At 47.8% G+C, this 19,498-nt stretch overlaps 1 protein-coding gene across 2 annotated transcripts in view; it reads left to right on the top strand.

Moving 5' to 3' along the window:
• Oxsr1 (oxidative stress responsive kinase 1) overlaps positions 1–11,846 on the top strand; it is a 30,228-nt gene extending 18,382 nt beyond the window's left edge. The window contains exons 8-18 of one of the 2 annotated variants that reach the window (XR_007209220.1): positions 769–902; positions 3,796–3,844; positions 4,740–4,805; positions 4,915–5,037; positions 5,540–5,572; positions 6,222–6,368; positions 8,020–8,084; positions 8,545–8,597; positions 9,100–9,168; positions 10,683–10,884; positions 11,467–11,510. Coding sequence is in view for 1 of the 2 variants with exons in the window: in XM_048334553.1 (XP_048190510.1) it covers positions 769–902; positions 3,796–3,844; positions 4,740–4,805; positions 4,915–5,037; positions 5,540–5,572; positions 6,222–6,368; positions 8,020–8,084; positions 8,545–8,597; positions 9,100–9,168; positions 10,683–10,747; positions 11,467–11,541 (879 nt within the window). In the remaining variant the exon portion in view is untranslated. Of the gene's footprint in view, positions 1–768; positions 903–3,795; positions 3,845–4,739; positions 4,806–4,914; positions 5,038–5,539; positions 5,573–6,221; positions 6,369–8,019; positions 8,085–8,544; positions 8,598–9,099; positions 9,169–10,682; positions 10,885–11,466 lie in introns of both variants that reach the window. The other variant, XM_048334553.1, reaches the window with a different exon arrangement.
• The last annotated feature ends 7,652 nt before the right edge of the window (positions 11,847–19,498 follow it).

A 19,498-nucleotide genomic window follows, 5' to 3' on the forward strand; every position in this document is an offset into this window, starting at 1 on the left:
AGCAGGCTAAAACAATCCAGTACTCAATCATAAGTAAACCAACCTGACAGTTACCATGGCTATGACTATGGTCATTTTTTACTGTCTGTTACCATGGTTGCTACCTAGGTATAGAGGTGAACAGGTGCTCTCTACATTTTTAAATGTCAAATTACAAGAAACTAGTCTCACGGGTGGGGGTGCAGCCCTCTATCATGGAGTCATCACCAGGATTTAGAAGCTGTTATAATTTTAACACTAAAACATATTTAGTTACTCCAGTTTTCAGGTTAGCCCTAACACCACAGCACCACTTCCTGCTTTTTTGGCAGTTAATAAGAGTGTCACAGACTTTTCTACTCAGGCTGCCTTCAAACCACAGTCTTCAGATCTCAGCCGCCTGAGTAGCTAAAGTAAAAGTTTACAGAAAAAAAAAAAGCTGGGCACCAGTGGCTCGCACCTGTCATCCTAGCTACTCAGGAGGCTGAGATCTGAGGATCATGGTTCAAAGTCAGCCCAGGCAGTAAAGTCCATAAGATTGATCTCAAATTAACCACCAGAAAACTGAAAATGGTACTATGGCTCAAGTGGTAGAGTGCTAGCCTTAAGCTGAAGAGCTCAGGGATAGCACTCAGGCCCAGAGTTCAAGCCCATGACTGGCAAAAATTTAAACCGAGTGCTTATAAATTGGAAAGGAGGATTTACGCATCTTGAAAATCTTGACCATAGCACTTAGTGAACCCTTGTGTGCTCATCAGAAGTTTATAACTTTGTTGAAAATCCCTACAGGTCTTAATGCTGACACTGCAGAACGACCCTCCTTCTTTGGAGACTGGTGTTCAAGATAAAGAAATGCTGAAAAAATACGGCAAATCATTTAGGAAAATGATTTCCTTGTGCCTTCAAAAGGATCCAGAGAAAAGGTAAAATCTGAGAAGTGTTTGACTTTTTTGTCCATCAAACGTGGGAAGTCTAGGATCATACACATACATATAAACACAGAGCATTATTTGTACACGTGCACCAGCATTGAATTGTCAACTTTTTAAAAAAAGAACAAAAAAGGATATAAGTAAATAAAATATTTTTAGAGATGGGTGGGGAAATAAAACAAAACCGGGTGCTGGTGGCTCCTGCCTGTCATCCACTACTCGGGAGGCTGCCATCTGAGGATGTTAGTTCGAAGCTACCCCAGGGAGAAAAGTTCATGAGATTTTTGTTTTTTAATGTTCAGTTAACCACCAAATTAAAAGCCAGAGGTATAACTGTGGTTCAAATGGGAGAGCAATAGCCTTGAGGGAAAAAGCTAAGGGACAGCTCCTCGGCCTTGAGTTCAAACTCTGGTACCAGCACAAATAATCAAATAGAAGCAAACATTTGTATGTCTATTGTGCATCATTGTAGACTGTTTGGATCACCCAGTGCAGTGTTTCATCCTTGAGTCATGAGTAGATGTTGTTTTTGTTTTTGTGCCAGTCCTGGGGCTTGAACTCAGGGCCTGGGCACTATCCCTGAGATTCTTTTGCTCAAGGCTGACACTCTACCGCTTTGAGCCACAGCGCCACTTCTGGTTTCCTGGTGGTTCATTGGAGATAAAGAGTCTCACAGCCTTTCCTGCCTGGGGCTGGCTTTGAACCGTGATCCTCCAGATCTCAGCCTCCTGAGTAGCTGGGATGCCAGGTGGGAGCCACCGGCCCCCAACGCCCCACAAGTTTCTTAGCACTAAAAATTCTTTAATTTTTGTTTTCTCTAAAGGTCAAGAAAAGTCAAAGCCTTTGACAACTTTGATCATGTCTCTAGTATATGTAATGGGGCTTCAGAATTTACTGTTGGAAATATTGGAAAGGGTAAGAAACTCAGGCAGCAAAGTTGCTATGTATGTATCTAGGAAAAAAACATTTTTTCCCCCTGTTTCTGAGTAAATGACACACACACAAAAAAACTCAAAGACAGGGAACACTTGTGCCTGCCAATTTAGTTCAGGAAAAAGAACATATCTTCTAGCTGGAAATAACTTGAAGATTGTCAGGAACAAAAACAACAACAACAAAGTTTCAAAAAAGATCCTTGCATACCAGAAATCAGAGGAAGCCATACACTAGAGAAAAAAAGAAAATACCTTTGCCACTAAAATGGTCACAGTTAAGGGAGAATATATAATCATAAGAAATATTTATATAATACTATACTTAAAGAATTTGTTATAATTATAATTCACAACTTACATGATTCTATATACTATATTGTGTATGTATATACGGCATGCTTTATGTACATATTATATATGATATAATAGACTATAAATTCATAGATTATATAAATTAATATGTATAAATTGCATATAAAGCACAAATGTATAATATAATTTATTAAATATATAAGTAACATATATAAAATTACTTATGTAATATATAAATGTATATATTACCATTTTTATATATTTCTATTATATGTTCATGCATATAATATACAATAATATTTATATCAGAGCATTAATATATAGTAATGTTTATGTCTTTCATATATTTTATTGTATTATACCTGCATATTAAAATATTATCCTAATATTAATTTATCCTAATATTAATACTGAGGGGTAATGTACCCTCCTGTATGTCCATATCTCCTGAGAAGATGCAGTATGAAGAGCTCATGGTCTAGGCAGTGCTCTTCCTCTGATTCTATAAATGAGAAAACCACAGACAAACTCAAGATGAGCAACATGCCTGCAAACACCTGAGGGCCCCACTGTCATCCCAGCTGCTCAGTATCCAGGTTCAAAGCCAGCTGGGAATAGACAAATCTGAGAGGCTTTTATCTCGAGTTAATCCACAAAAGTCTGGGAATAGGGGTGTGGCTCAAGCTGTAGAGCGCCCGCCTTGAGCAACAAAGCTAAGGGACAGCTCCCAGGTACCTGAGTTCAAGCCCCTCAGGTCTCAGCCTCCTGAATCACTAGGATGACAGGTGTGAGCCACCAGCGCCCGGCTTGGTGTAATTCCTTATACGGAGTGATTTTTCTTTTTTCAAGTTTTAATTCTCAACTTGAACTCAGTGTCTGACACTTTGACCTACTGGCTGGCGCTTTACCACTGAGGCATGCCTCCCAACCAGAGTGAGCGCTGTTGCTTTAGTATCTGGTAAAGTTGATGATGCTGAATTTGCTCAAATGAAATGAGACAGCACAGTCGGGATGGAGAATGGCTTTTAGTGTGTGTGAACATTTGTGATGGTACCGGGGCTCGAACACAGGGTCTTCTGTTCTTGTATAAGCTTTTTCCACTCTCAATACTTGGGCCTCCAGTTCCAGGTTTTGCTGATTGATTGGAAATAAGAGTCTCTCCGGTTTGCTTTTGAAGCATGGTTCTTAGATCTCAGTCTCTTGACTTGCTAGGATTATAGGCATGAGACACTGACACTCAACTGTAAAATCTTATTTTTTTTAAAGAATTGGTAGTTGCCTTGATTTCAAAGCAGTTCTGTTTAAACACATTTTTATGCTTTGCTAAAACTTTTAGATTTAACTTCTTGTAGAAAATACTTTGTAAGCCCTTAGGAAATGACTCTTCCAGAATCAGCATTTGACTGGTGACTTTTTCAGGGAATCTCTAATTCTTCGAACATACCCATTTGAGTTTCTTACTCTTCTCCATGTCCTGTATAAAGATGACCTTCCCCTTTGTATTTCAGCGGGTGAAAGGAAGTGGCGTACACTGAATTTTTTACTTTGCTGTTCCTGAACTGGTTTTCCCTCATTGTGAAGATGGACACTCACACAACACTTGAATTAACTGTGAAAACTTTCTTTTCTGATTTTAGACCCACAGCAGCAGAATTGTTAAGGCACAAATTTTTCCAGAAAGCAAAGGTAAGGAATTGCAGCTTGGTTACACATGTTTATAGGATATTCTTTAAGGCTTCCTGTTATGTCCGCTACTCATGATTTGCCATTTTCTGTGTCTCTGTGTGCGTGTGCGTGAACCCGCCTGTATGCCTTGAACTCAGGGCCAGGGCACTGTCTCTAAGCGTCTTTTGCTCAAGGCTAATGCTCTACCACTTCCAGCTTTTTGCTTGTTAATTGGATGGTGTGAAGTAGTCTTTCAGACTTTTCCCGCCTGGGCTGGCTTTGAACTCTGATCCTCAGATCTCAGCCTCCTGAGTACATGGGATTATAGGCACGAGCTACCTAGCAGCACCCAACATGTTGCCTTTCTTAAGATAGTTATGTTTAGAAGAAGGATAGGGGATAAAATAATGGCTGGAGGCCATTATGTATATCATCTTTGGCACTTACGATAGTTGCATTGGAATTTACTAGCTTTATTTTGTGTGCATTCAGTGAGATTAAATATATCTCAGGAATAATTATTGCCATTACAAAAATGATCAGCTAGGTGCTAGTGGCTCATGCCTATAATCTGAAGTACTCAGAGGCTGAGATCTGAGGATAGGAGTTCAAAGCCAGCCTGGATTGATGAATGTAGGAGACCCTTAAATACTCAGCAAAAAGCAGAAGTGAAGCTGTGGCTCAAGTGGCAGCCTTGAGTAAAAAAGCTAAAGAATAGCACTTAAGACCTGAGTTCAAACCCCATGACTGACAATACGAAAAAAACTTTAGTAGTAATGTACAAAAGGGCTCTGGGTAGTAGAACAGAACTTTTTCCCATTCTCTTTATTAACACTTGTCAGGAATATTCTATGGGGAATTGTAGTTTGGTTCTCTTATGTGAATAAAATTCTGATTCCCCCCCCGCTCCCTCCAGAATAAAGAATTTCTTCAAGAAAAAATACTACAGAGAGCTCCTACCATTTCGGAACGATCTAAAAAGGTAACGGGAGGGTGGGTAGGGTTTCCTCCGTTTTCTTCTTTCTTTTTTTCCTTTTGCAGCCGTGGGGCTTGCTGCCCCTGAGCCCCCTGCGTTTCTTTGTGCTGGGCAGGTTCGTAGGGTGCCAGGCTCCAGCGGCCGACTCCACAAGACAGAGGACGGAGGGTGGGAGTGGAGTGATGACGAGTTTGATGAAGAAAGTGAGGAGGGTAAAGCGGCCATCTCCCAACTCAGGGTAAGTTGTGTTCACTTGCACACTCAGGCTGCAACTTCCTGTGTCTTTCGGAAGTGGCGCGGTGGCTCCAATGGTAGAGCGCTAGCCTTGAGCAGAAGAGCTCAGGGACAGTGCCCAAGCCCTGAGTTCAAGCCTCAGCTCCACTTCGGGTTTTCTGGGGGCTCATTGCAGAACCCCAAGGAGGCCATTGAGGAGCACACCCCTGCCCCCCTCCTCCATGGAGCCCTCTGCCCAGGAGCGAGAGCTTCCCCCGTTCCCCTCCATGGCTTGCTTGTCACTCTCAAAATAAACTTCCCTCTGTTTACTTGATAAACAACCACCACAAGGGATCTCAGTTTGCTTTTGCAGAACTTTCCCCAGAGTTGTGTAGGAGTTACTGTACGAATGAGATGGGAATGGAGCGGTCTACCTTCCCCACTACCTGCGGTTCCTCAGAGCTGGGTCTGTGTGACCCAAGCTCCGAGTTATGAACACAGGGCCTTTTCTGTTTGTTCTTTTCTAGTCTCCTCGAGTGAAAGAAACATCCAATTCTGAGGTAAGTAATGGCCATTGTTGATCCTAGTTAAAGCATACGTGCTTTCAAAACTAGATTTTTTACATGTATATTTAAGATATAATGTACAGATAATTTATGTACACATGTTATTTGTTTAATGTGTGATATATTTTATATATAAATGCATGATATACTCATATGTACATGTTAAATGTGTATAATATAAATATGTAATTACATAATGCATCTAGTGTGTGTGTATAGATACACACACACACACACACACGCGTGCGCGTACGTTTGTCAGTCCTGGGACTTGAACTCAGGGCCTGGGCACTGTTCCTGAGCTTCTTTTGCTCAAGGCTAACGCTCTACCACTTGAGCCACAACGCCACTTCCAGCTTGTTCTGTGTATGTGGTGCTGAGGAATCGACCCCAGGACTTCGACCCCTTCCATCATTCTCCCCCATCCCTCCCAACCCCACCCATCCTCTCAGTTTTCCTCATTTCATAGCATCTCCACTGACTATGATGATTCCCATTCTGTCTTCTCCCTCCTTCTTCCCCTGGCCCTGAGTTCAAGTCCCCCAGGACCAGGCACATAGAGAAAATTTCCCCCAGGAAGGCTGTTAGCAGCCGCCTACCCTGCCCCTTCAGACAGCGTTGTTTCCCTGTGGCTCTCTTGTAGCTCTTCGCGTCCGCAGATGCCATGGGTACTTTGCTCCAAGTTCCAGAACAGATCTCTGCTCATCTACCTCAGCCAGCTGGGCAGACACCTCCACAGCCAACCCCCATTTCCCTCCCTCCCCCTGCAGAGCCAGCCCGGCCGGCCCAGGTACTGTGAACACACTCCATCATTATCGTTATCATTATCATCATCATATTTCTCGGGGAGGCCTCAGTCAGACGCCCACGGGCAACCCAGCCCTGGCACATTGGGTTTTGTGGTAGATTTTGAAATCCTGTCTTCAGTCAGGCGCCTGGGACTCACGCCTGTCACCCTAGCCACTTGGGAGGCTGAGAGCTGGGGATCGGAGTTCAAAGCCAGCAGAGGCAAGAAAGTCCACAAAACTCATTTTATTTCTCATGAAGCACCAAGAAGCCAGAAGCTCAACTGGTCGAGCACTAGACTTAAGCAAAAGAGCTAAGGGACAGCAACCAGACCCTGAGTTCAAGCCCTAGGACCATTGCAAAAAAGGGGAGGGGGGCTAGAACTTTAGGTTGAATGGAATTTTGGGGGGACAGCTAGTTTAGACCTTACCCATTTTATGGCCATGTGCTACACTGCCAGGTTTTTTTTGGGGGGGGGACGTGGGGGGTATATATTGTGCACAATAAAAGGTTTCATGCCATTTTCACACATGTATATGTTGATCATATTCACTCCCTCTATCAGTTTTTTTTTGGGGGGTGGGGTGGGTGTGATACTGGAGCTTGATCTTGGAGCCTGAACTCAGGGCCTGCACTGTTCCTTAGCTTTTTCACTGAAGGCTGGAGTGTAGAAGCTCAGCTCTACTTCTGTTTTTTTTTGATTTTTTGTTTGTTTTGTTTTATGGTGGCTCACTGGAGATGAGAGTCTCTTGGACTTTCACCTATGGAGAGGCTTCAAACCACAATCCTCAGATCTCAGCCTCCCACATAGCTGGGATAACAGGCGTGATCCACTGGTGTGTGGCTTGGGCTAATTTATTTCAGTAAGAAATCCAGCTTCTGGTTTTCACTCTTGATGACAAGGACTAGGGTTTCAAAAAGAAGAAAATGTCAATAGGGCTGTGTAGGATATTTTACTTAGGTGTGGGAGTTAGCGTTCTGATTAGGCTGGCAGTTAGATTTTTTTTTTTTAATTTTGTTTTTTCCACATCTGAGATCTGGACTGGAATTCTCCATCGGATCCTTTACACTCACTGGCAGGTGCCCTACCAGCTGAACCATGCCTCCAGCCCCCCCCCCCCCCCCCCCCCGCCGGCAGTCAGTTTTTGCTGCTTTGTTGCTTCTTGAGCGTGTCTGTCCTCTTAGCAGAAAATGTCTATGCGAGCCACAGCTCCCCTTCCAGCTTTGTTGCTATTTCATTGGAGATAAGAGTCTCACAGACGGCTGGGGATATGGCCTAGTGACAAGAGTGCTTGCCTCATATCCATGAAGCCCTGAGTTCAATTCCTCAGCACCACATATATAGAAAACGGCCAGAAGTGGTGCTGTGGCTCAAGTGGCAGAGTGCTAGCCTTGAGCAAAAGAGAAGCCAGGGACAGTGCTCAGGCCCTGAGTCCAAAGCCCCAGGACTGGCAAAAATAAAATAAAACGAGTCTCACAGACTTTCCTTCCTGGGCTGGCTGGCCTTGAACCATGATCCTCAGGATTGTCAGCTCTCAGCCTCTGGAGGAACTAGGATGACAGGTGTGAGCCACCGCGCCCGGCACTCGGCTGATTCTCGGTTTCCTCCACACTCAGCGTTCCAGGGACTGACTGGACTTTTCCATGCGTTGTAGGCGCTGTCTCCCGGAGCAGGTCCTCAGGAAGCCAAGGTCCCTATTAGCCTGGTACTAAGATTAAGGTAAATAGCCATTCTGGGGGATTCTGCTTGTTATTTTTGGTCAGTCGTGGGACTCGAACTCAGAGCCTGTCTGGGCGCTGCCCCTGAGCTCTTTTGCACAAGGCTGGTGCTCTTCCACTTTGAGCCACAGCTCCACTTCCGGTTGTGGAGTGGTTTCAATGGAGATAAGAGTCTCATGGGGACTTTGCTGCCTGGGCTGGCTTTGAACTGCGGTCCTCAGAGCCGCTGGCGCACGAGATTTCCCGTTGATCAGTGGAAGCCTAGAGCTCCAAGGCTCCTAGTACATCGCATGTGAATGCTGGGGTGTGGGGTCCCCGTCCCCTAGAGAAAGCATCCAACCGGATGTCGGCATCTCTGGCGCCATGGGGACTTTGCAGGCACAGAGTTCTGGTGGATGTAGGAAGAGGGAAGGTGGTGGACTCTGCAGAAATTCTCACTTTGCTTTGTTCTTCCTTTACAGGAATTCTAAGAAAGAACTCAATGATATTCGATTTGAATTTACTCCTGGGAGAGGTAAGGTGTCAAAAAAAAAAAAAGACTGGAAGTCAAAAATACCTTCTAATCTGTTTCTTAATTAAATGTGGAGGATTTAGTCCTTAGCTATGTTTTGCTTATAAAGGATGATTTAAAAAAAAAAACCAACAAAACAAAACAAACATTGAAGCCAGGTACCAGTGACTCACGCCTGTCATCCCAGCTACTCAGGAGGCTGAGATCTGAGGATCACAGTTCAAGGCTAACCCAGGGCAGGGAAGTCCATGGGACTCTCATCTCCAATGAAACCACCAGGAAACCGGAAGTGGCACTGTGGCTCAAAGTGGTGGAGCACTGTCCTTGAGCTGAGGAGCTCAGGGACAGCGCCCAGGCCCTTAAGTTCAAGCCCCCAAAACTGCCGTGTGTGTGTGTGTGTGTGTGTGTGTGTGTGTGTGGTGTGTATGCTGTCAGCCATGCTGGCGCTGGAGGTCCCAGTGACGTGGGTACAAAAGACCTAGAAGGTCTTTCTTTGTCCTTGCAGATACAGCTGAGGGTGTCTCTCAGGAGCTCATCTCTGCCGGCCTGGTGGACGGACGAGACCTAGTCATCGGTAACTACCTTTTCTCCTCCTTCCTCACTGGGCATTTCTTTTCTAGAAAGCCAGGTTTATTCCACTGAGTAGATAGAATGGTTCTGGGCCTGCTGGACTGAAATGAAAGGTATTGAGGATAGTTCTTTATTTCAGAACAAAAAAACGACCAAGGCTAGTGGCTCCTGCCTATCATCCCAGCTCCTCAGGAGGCTGAGATCTGGAAGATCATGGTTCAAAGCCAGCCCTGGCAGTGAAGATTGTGAGACTTTTATCTCTGATGAACCACTACAAAAGAAAAACAGTTTGGAAGTGGATCTGTGGTTGGAGTGGTAGAGCACTAACCCTAAGTGAGAAAACTCAGGGACAGCATCTGGGCCCTGAGTTTAAGCCCCAGGAGCAGCATAAAAGCAAAAAACAAAACAGCTGAAATGTGGCCATCTCTTAGCTCTTTTGGTATACCCAGTGGAACATAGAACTGAGTAGACATAAGAAATAAATCTCCTCAAAAAGCACAAAGGAAAAGAAAAGATTCAGGCAAGCTCCAAGTACATATTACTGATGGAAAAAAGAACCAAGTTCCAACAGGTCAGCTGAACTTTCTTGTGAAAGACTAGATGGTGGACAGGTCTCTCTACATAGCCCGTGTGGGCCTGGAGTTCTTCCATGATCTTCCTGCCTTCACCTCCTGAGTGCTGGGATTACAGGAACTATTTCTTTTTTTAATTATTATAAAGGTGATACACAAGGGATTAAGGATTCATTTTTTTTTTGTTTTTGTTGGTCCTGGGGCTTGAACTCAGGGCCTGGGCACTGTCCCTGAGCAGCTTTTGCTCAAGGCTAGCGCTCTTCCACTTGAGCCACAGCGCCACTTCCGGTTTTCTAGTGGCTCATTGGAAGTAAGAGCATCAAGGACTTTTCCTGCCTGACTTAGAAGCACGATCCTCAGATCTCAGCCTCCTGAGCAGTTAGGATGACAGGCGTGAGCCACCCGCACCCAGCTACATGAAACTATTTTCAAGTCAGTTAAAACCATCTTAAATCATTTTTCTTAGATTGTAAGAACAGGCCACAGGTCCTATTTGGCTCAGCCTGGGGTCCTTTGGTCCATTCGCAGACAAATCCTATCTCCCTCACCTCTTGTCTTAGCTACATCAAGACCGATTTAGCAGTTACTTATACAAGTGAGACGGCATGGCTCAGTTGATTAGAGTCCTAGCCAGTGAGTGAAAGCATCAAGTACTGAGTTCCAGGTCTAGTCTTTGACAGGGAGGGAGGGAGGGAGGGGAAGGGAAGGGAAGGGAAGGAAGGAAAGGGAGGGAGGGAGGGAGGGAAGGAAGGAAAGGAGGGGGATTTAATTATATAGCTAGTAGATGAACTTAGGTGGTGCTTGGATGTGGGAACTAGTGGGTGCATCTTGTTGGTGTCCACTTCGATTCTAGCCTGTTCATTGCCACCATTTCAGCTTTGAAATATGTTGAAGGTGAATTTACTTCGCTTCTCATTCATTGCTTGCTTTGTTTGTATGATTACAGTGGCAGCTAATTTGCAGAAAATTGTGGAAGAACCTCAATCAAATCGATCTGTCACTTTCAAACTGGTATTCCTCCTCTCTCCCTGATCAGCCGTCTTACCCTTTTACACTCCCGTAGACTCCACACATCAGCCTTCATGTTCCCAGGAGACAAAATACAGTGGTACCGGTGGCTCCCGCCTGTCATCCCAGCTACTCAGGAGGTAGAGATCTGGAGGATTGCGGTTCAAAGTCAGCCTGGGTAGGAAAGTCTGTGAGACTCTCATCTCCAAAGAAACCACCATAAAACTGGAAGTGGCGCTGAGCAAAAAAGCTCAGGCGTAGTGCCGAACGAACCCTGAGTTCAAGCCCTAGGACTGACAAGACACACACACACACACACACAATGAGAAATTATGAGGCAGTATGATTACAGCAATGTCTTCTCTCTAGGAAGCGTCATGAGCTTCCTGTTTATATCCCAGGGGCCTTTTTGCCCACTGCCTTTCTTGGTAGAATCCTATGATCAGGTTTGGTTGGTTGGTTGGTGGCAGTCTTGGGACTTGAACTCACAACCTGGATACTTTCCCTCAGCTTTCGTACTCACAGCTTAGTGCTCTACCACTTTGAGCCCCAGCGCCACTTCTGCCTTTCTGGTGGTTCCTTGGAGATAAGACTCACAGACATTTCCTACTTGGGCTGGCTTTGAACTGCGGTCCTCAGGACCCCCAGCCTCCTGATCCTGAGTAGCTGGGAGGACAGGAGCGAGTCATCCTTGTCACGTGTGATTTCCTTTGGTTCTTCAGGCATCAGGCGTGGAAGGCTCGGACATCCCGGATGATAGCAAACTAATAGGATTCGCCCAGCTTAGCCTCAGCTAAAACCCAGCCGCCCCGCCCAGAGGCGGCCGACAGATTCCACCTGCTGGGATCTCTGTGTTTGCTTCTCTTGGCCTCCATCCACTACTGCCAAAGAATCCAGCCACCAACCTCCTGGCCGAGAGCTTTTGACTGCCTTCATCTTTCTGTTGGTCCTGCCATCATTTCCCCCTTGTATCCCACTGAGAAAGGAAAAACAAAACAAAACACCAGACCATTGTGGCCAGCATTCCCTCTCAAGAGCTCTCCGTTACTAAACCTTCTATCTACAATGTCGGCCCTTCCGGTCTCTCCCCGATCTGGAACCCACCCCCACCCCCCCCCCCCCCCCCCCACCCCCGTGTGCCTCAAGGCCCAGCCAAGGACGAATCTCAGCTCATTCTTGCCTTACTCAAGCCATGGCCTCCCCCTGTGGAATACCTGGGCGGCCATTTTGGGTGGCCATATTGGATTGGATTGGATTGTTTCCACCAACCCCACTGGCCCCCCTCCCCAACACCTGCCAGGATGTTTCGGGGGGCAAGGGCTAGGATAGGTGAACGTTCCGGGGGAAATATATCTGCCCACTGAAGTGTTAGTACAAAGTTGATTGTTCAGCTGGAGCCCATAGAATTTGATTCGTGGTTTGGGGCTTTTTTTGTGGTTTTTGTTTTGTTTTGTTTTGGTTGTGTGTGTAATTTTTATTTTATTATTGTTGCTTTGTACCTAATGTGAATTCTAGCAATCTTTGGGGTTTTTTTTTGGTGGGGGGGACGATAAAAAAAAGCACAACCTCTCTTTGGAGGCAGCCTAAAACCTATTTGTTGTCATCGTTGTTGGGTTGTTGTTGTTGCCATGGTTCCTGTCTTCTGCCGGAGCTGTTTCTCAGGCACCCCCCTCTGCTGTTTTTCTTCCAGAAAGGGGCTGCCAAGCCTTAACCTCAGCTCCTGCAAAACATCCGAATAGGACACACTTCAGCCTTCCTCAGATCCTTCACAAAAGGGTTTTTGTTGTTGTTGTTGATCATTGTTGTTTTGGGTTTGTCTGTTTTTTCCTTGCACAAAAAGACATCAAGGAATAGCTTCTACAAAAAAGGAAATGTGGCCAGGGATACTTTCTGAACCAGGAAACAAAAACTCCTAAGGGGGAAGCATTTTTCAAAGGTAAAGCAAAACAGCATGTAGTTGGGCCATCAGTAGCTTACGCCTGTCATCCTAGCTACTACTCGGGGAGGCTGAGACACAGGAGGATCGCAGTTCAAAACCAGCTCAGGCAGACAAATCCAAGAGACCATTTACTCTCTCCTGATCCGCCGAGAAGTCAGAAATCGCGCTGTGGCTCAAGTGGTAGAGTACCAGCCTTGAGCAGCAAGGCTAAGGAACGGTGCCTAGGGCCCCGAGTTCAAGCCCCAGGAGGGGCACCAAAAGGAAAAACAAACTGAAGGAAAAAAAACCACCCTCTGATCGTCCTCGGGAAGTTCCTTTGCCAGGCCTCCCATCCTCGGGCCCACTGTGTGTGCAGGCTTGAGATTTCTACAGCAATAAAGGAGACTCGCCCTGGGCCGGGACTATAGGCTCGCCCCTCAGCCCCCTCTCCAGCAACTGACTCTGGAGTGGGGGTGTCTCAGCCCACCGAACCCGACTTACGACAGACAGGGGGGGGGGGGGAAAGCCACATGTGCCCTGACATTTAGATTTTAGCTAGTGTTCGTTTGATTTTTTTCTACAGAAATAATATAAATTATTCTTTAGTTGGTTTTTTTAAAGAGCACTTGTAATGCAATATGTGAATAATTCTTGTGAGGTTTATGATTATTTTTTCCCCTCCTCCTGTTTCGTAGTCTGCTAATAACCATACCCTCTTTGACCAAGTTTTATAGATGAATGAGGTACTCTTTTATCTGGCCTTAAAAATGGGCCCACGGGCCCACGAAAAGGGAAGAGCTGCCTTTAATAGAATCACTTGAGCCCTTTACTATGTTGATCTTATGAACAAGATTGTTGGGGGGCGGGGAGGGGGGGCTGGGTTTTTGTTTTGGTTTCTAATTGTTTTGGTTTCTGTGCTGGACATGAACCTGAAACTCACTTGAAGCTGGACACCGCTCGTGGCTTATGCCTGTAATCCTCAAGAAGCTGAGGTCTGAGGGCTGCGGTTCAAAGTCCAGTGAAACACCCCAAAAGCCAGAAGTGGGAGCTGGGGCCCAACCTTGAGCCGCCACCGCCCCCCCCCCCCACACACACACACACTAAAGGACAACACCCAGGCCCTACGTTCAAGCAATTCAAAAAAGGAAAAGCTAAAAGCTTTCCTTGTACGTGACTTACCTGTTTGTGGTTTCACTCATTCTGAACCTGTACTTAGGGACTTTTCGAGAGTTGTTCTGGGTGCCTAGGCATGTTGGGAGAATGGGAGAAATGGGGGATCCGTTCAGGATAGGGAGGGGAGATTGGAGAGACCCAGTGGGGCTGAGGAGTGAGGTAGAAGGAAAATCCTTTTCCTTGTCTTGGTGGGGTAGAGGAGATGAGGCCTAGCCAGTAGGAACGAGGTGTGGGTCAGAGGCAGCGTGCCCTCTGTAGAGCAAGACTTGTGGCTCGTTAGTGTATAGAGTATAGGGTTTGTTGTTTGGGTGCCAGTCCTGGGGCTTGAACTCAGGGCCTAGGTGCTGCTGTACCTGAGGTGTGTTTTTGTTTTGTTCAAGGTTAGCACTCTCCCCACTTCTGGCTTTTTCTAGTGATTTTATTAGAGATGAGATTTCTCCTGCCCAGGCTGGCTTCGAACTACCCCCTGCAAGTCTCAGCCTCCCTGAGTAGATGGGATTGCAGGCGTGAGCTGCTAAGCCTGGCACAGTGTTAACGTACCCCCCGCATATGCAGGAGGTACATTCACTTCTGCTACCTGGGCTCAGCGAGGCCCAGAAAAGCAAGCAGCCAGGAACTGCCCAGGTGGGATAGCCTGTCACCTGGGAGCCCCCAGTCCCCCCACGCTCTCTTGATGGCTGGAGTAAGAATGGACTCGAAGCACCAAGGGAAAATGTGCCAATGCTATTTGTGAAACCTTTGCTCTTTCTTGATGAGTGGGTTTTGTTTTTTTAATTTTTTCCTATTTTTGCTTCTATTTCCACCCGAGCCCTAGAGCCAGCCCGTAATAGTTGATCACCCAGAGGCTAGGATGATGATGTAGCCATACCAGGAGACTCCTCAAGATGAACGCTAGATAATGAGCATTGTAAAATATTCCACTCCCCCCCCACCCCAGCTTTTTTGTTTGGTTTTGTTTTGTTGGACATGGTATTTTTTAAATCTGCATGTTTTCTTCATTTTTAATCAATAAAGGATAAATTGTCTTTGACGGTGTGGATCTATGCTTTGGTTCCAGGAGTTGGGGATATGAACTGTGGAATGGTTGCAGATGTATCTGTAACTTGCCTAGGACATCTGGAAATCACCATATAAGCCAAGTGCCAGTAGCTCACGCCCGTCATCCTCAGGAAACATCTGAGGATCGTGGTTCAAAGCCAGCCCGGGCAGGAAAGTCCTTGAGACTTCCCTCCAATGAAACTACCAGAAAACCAGAAGTGGTACTGTGGCTCAAGTGGTAGAGCGCCAGCCTTGAGCAAAAGAAGCTCAGAGACAAGCCTGGCAAAAAAAAATAAAAAAATAGAGATAGGTGGGTAGATAGATGATAAATACATGGATAGATAGATGGGTTGATAGGTAGATGTAGAGATAAGTGAATGGATAGATAGGTGGATGGATACAGAGAGATGGACTGACAGATACATGGTAGATGGATAGACAGAAATATGTAGAGATAGATGAATGGATAGGTGGACAGACAGATGGATCGACAGATATAGAGATGGGTGATAGGCGGATGGATAGGCAGGTAAAGGTAGAAATGGATGAGTGGATGAATAAATAGGTGGAAAGATAGATGGATAGACATGATAGATACATGGATGGATAGATAGGCAGATAGATGAATGGATAGATAGGTGAGCAGATTGATGGATACATACATATAAGATGGATAGATAATACTGAAGGAGCAAGCCTTCACCATCTTGGTGTTCACTGGACAGAACAGTGCTCTCTCTCTCTCGCTCTCTCTCTCTCTCTCCTGGTGTTCCTCCATTTCCTCCAGGTTCTGCCTGTTAAATGGCCCCACAGCTGTCAGCACCTCTGGCTCACACACTAGCTGAACTAGGGAGCCATGCTGTGGGCCATTGGATAGTAGCTGGAAGAATGGCAGAACTTCCCTCAGAGGGGGTGGGACATCCTGCAGAAGGCTGGACATGGCTCCAGGAGCAGGAAAATGGCACAAAGGCACAGGAGTTTCCTTGCACCATTTGCCTTAATCTGACTTCACACTGGCCACGGCCAGGGTTCCCCCAACTCCTGACAGAACCACAGGCATAGAACCCTTGAGAAGTTCTGCTTCCAGAACTTCTGTTCCCAAGAGTCCTGGAAACGAGCACTTGCTGGCCTTTAGGGATATGTGAGTGTCTCAAATCAGGACTTGGGGACCTTGGGGGGGGTGTCTCAAAGACCCTCTGAGTATTGGGGTAACCCTGGGAGGTGGGGGACACTGAGGTGGTGGGGAGGTGGAAGCCTGAGGAAGGAATCAGGTACAGCTGGCTCAAGCCTGCAAGACACCTCTTGGATGGTCGCAGCAGAAGGCTGCTCCATCTGGAAGTGAGCACACCGCCTGGATTTCCCATAATGGATAGAAAGCAAAACCGTACTTAAAAAAACACACTCTTGAGGGTTGGAGGCATGGCTCAGTTGGTAGAACACCAGCCACTGAGTGCCGGGCCCTGGGTGACTTGAGTTCAAGTCCTGGCCTCTGCCAGGAGAAATGGACTGAGGCCAATGCAAGGAATTATAGAATAAAGACAGATACTCTTTCTTGTGGGTCTAGTCAGTTGGGAGACTGCTTTACAAAGAGGTAAGGAACAACTCAGAATAAAACTGTGATTGGAAATAAATCAAACAACCCTTAAAAGAAAATCAAAAGGGTCAGGCACCGGTGGCTCACGCCTGTCATTCTAGCTACTCAGGAGGCTGAGATCTGAGGACTGTGGTTCAAAGCCAGCCTGGTTGGTAAAGGCCGTGAGACTCTTATCTCCATTAACTACTAAAAATCTTGAAGTGGGGCTGTGGCTCAAGTGATAAGAGTGCCAGCCTTTAACTAAAATAAGCTCAAGGACAATGTCCAGGCCCTGAGTTCAAGCCCTCTGACTGACAAAAACATAATAAATAGCTGTGTGACATTATGAAAGAACCCTAATACATAATTTTTTGTAATAGTGGGGGGAGAGGGGATGAGAATAGCCAAAGGTTTGTGCAAAGGTGGGAAGGTTGAACCTATATTAGATACAGCTCAGGATGTTGGGGTGTCGTATAGGAACAAGGACCCCAATTTGAAAGGAACTTGACAATACAAAATTTACTTCTGTAGCCTGTGAAACAGTCAATAACCTGGCAAGCAAGCAATGGAGAGCAGGTTGCTTCCTTTTTATCCTTAACCTAGCAGGCCCCACCTCTGTGCTCCCATTCGTTGAGCTCAGGTCTCCTGGCTCCCATTGGCTGAACTCAGGCCCTTCTGCTCTCATTGGTTGAGCTCGGCCCCTCTGCTCCCCATTGGCTGAGCTCAGGTCCTTCTGTTCCCATGGGCTGAGCTCAGGTCTCTCTGCTCCCCATTGGCTGAGCTCAGGTCCTTCTGTTCCCCATTGGCTGAGCTCGACTACTCTGCTCCCCATTGGCTGAGCTCAGGTCCCTCTGCTCCCATTGGCTGAGCTCAGGGCCCTCTGCTCCCATGGGCTGAGCTCAAGTCCCTCTGTTCCCATTGGCTGAGCTCAGGTCCTTCTGTTCCCCATTGGCTGAGCTTGACTACTCTGCTCCCCATTGGCTGAGCTCATGTCCCTCTGTTCCCATTGGCTGAGCTCAGGTCCCTCTGCTCCCATGGGCTGAACTCAGGTCCTTCTGCTCCCCATTGGCTGAGCTCAGGTCCCTCTGCTCCCATTGGCTGAGCTCAGGTCCTTCTGCTCCCCATTGGCTGAGCTTGACTACTCTGCTCCCCATTGGCTGAGCTCAGGTCCCTCTGCTCCCATTGGCTGAGCTCAGGTCCCTCTGCTCCCCATTGGCTGAGCTCAGGTCCTTCTGCTCCCATTGGCTGAGCTCAGGGCCCTCTGTTCCCATTGGCTGAGCTCAGGTCCCTCTGCTCCCATGGGCTGAGCTCAGGGCCCTCTGCTCTCATTGGCTGAGCTCAGGGCCCTCTGCTCCCATTGGCTGAGCTCAGGCCCCTCTGCTTCCATGGGCTGAGCTCAGGTCCTTCTGTTCCCCATTGGCTGAGCTCGACTACTCTGCTCTCCACTGGCTGAGCTCAGGTCCCTCTGTTCCCATTGGCTGAGCTCAGGCCCCTCTGCTCCCCATTGGCTGAGCTCAGGGCCCTCTGCTTCCATGGGCTGAGCTCAGGTCCTTCTGTTCCCCATTGGCTGGGCTCGACTACTCTGCTCTCCATTGGCTGAGCTCAGGTCCCTCTGCTCCCATTGGCTGAGCTCAGGTCCCTCTGCTCCCATTGGCTGAGCTCAGGTCCCTCTGCTCCCATTGGCTGAGCTCAGGACCCTCTGCTCCCATGGGCTGAGCTCAGGTCCTTCTGCTCCCCATTGGCTGAGCTGGACTACTCTGCTCCCCATTGGCTGAGCTCAGGTCCCTCTGCTCCCATTGGCTGAGCTCAGGTCCTTCTGCTCCCCATTGGCTGAGCTCGACTACTCTGCTCCCCATTGGCTGAGCTCAGGTCCCTCTGCTCCCATTGGCTGAGCTCAGGTCCCTCTGCTCCCCATTGGCTGAGCGCAGGTCCCTCTGTTCCCATTGGCTGAGCTCAGGCCCCTCTGCTCCCATTGGCTGAGCTCAGGTCCTTCTGTTCCCCATTGGCTGAGCTCGACTACTCTGCTCCCCATTGGCTGAGCTCAGGTCCCTCTGCTCCCATTGGCTGAGCTCAGAGCCCTCTGCTCCCATGGGCTGAGCTCAGGGCCCTCTGTTCCCATTGGCTGAGCTCAGGTCCCTTTGATCCCATCGGCTGAGCTCAGGTCCCTCTGCTCCCCATTGGCTGAGCTCAGGGCCCTCTGTTCCCATTGGCTGATCTCAGGTGCCTCTGCTTCCATTGGCTGAGCTCAGGTCCCTCTGTTCCCATTGGCTGAGCTCAGGTCCCTCTGCTCCCCATTGGCTGAGCTCAGCTCCCTCTGCTCCCATTGGCTGAGCTCAGGTCCTTCTGCTTCCCATTGGCTGAGCTTGACTACTCTGCTCCCCATTGGCTGAGCTCAGGTCCCTCTGCTCCCATGGGCTGAGCTCAGGTCCCTCTGCTCCCCATTGGCTGAGCTCAGGTCCCTCTCTTCCCATTGGCTGAGCTCAGGCCCCTCTGCTCCCCATTGGCTGAGCTCAGGTCCTTCTGCTTCCCATTGGCTGAGCTCAGGTCCCTCTGCTCCCCATTGGCTGAGCTCAGGTCCCTCTCTTCCCATTGGCTGAGCTCAGGCCCCTCTGCTCCCATTGGCTGAGCTCAGGTCCTTCTGTTCCCATGGGCTGAGCTCAGGTCCCTCTGCTCCCCATTGGCTGAGCTCAGGTCCTTCTGTTCCCATGGGCTGAGCTCAGGTCCCTCTGCTCCCATTGGCTGAGCTCAGGTCCCTCTGCTCCCATTGGCTGAGCTCAGGGCCCTTTGCTCCCATGGGCTGAGCTCAGGTCCCTCTGTTCCCATTGGCTGAGCTCAGGTCCCTCTGCTCCCATTGGCTGAGCTCAGGGCCCTCTGTTCCCATTGGCTGAGCTCAACTACTCTGCTCCCCATTGGCTGAGCTCAGGTCCCTCTGCTCCCATTGGCTGAGCTCAGGCCCCTCTATTCCCATTGGCTGAGCTCGGGTTCACCATCTGCAGAGGATGTTGCTGAATTAACAGGATGGAACTATAATTCAAGGAGCTCCTCCCAGGAC

This window comes from Perognathus longimembris, chromosome 26 (assembly GCF_023159225.1).
Source record: "Perognathus longimembris pacificus isolate PPM17 chromosome 26, ASM2315922v1, whole genome shotgun sequence".
NCBI lineage: Eukaryota > Metazoa > Chordata > Mammalia > Rodentia > Heteromyidae > Perognathus > Perognathus longimembris.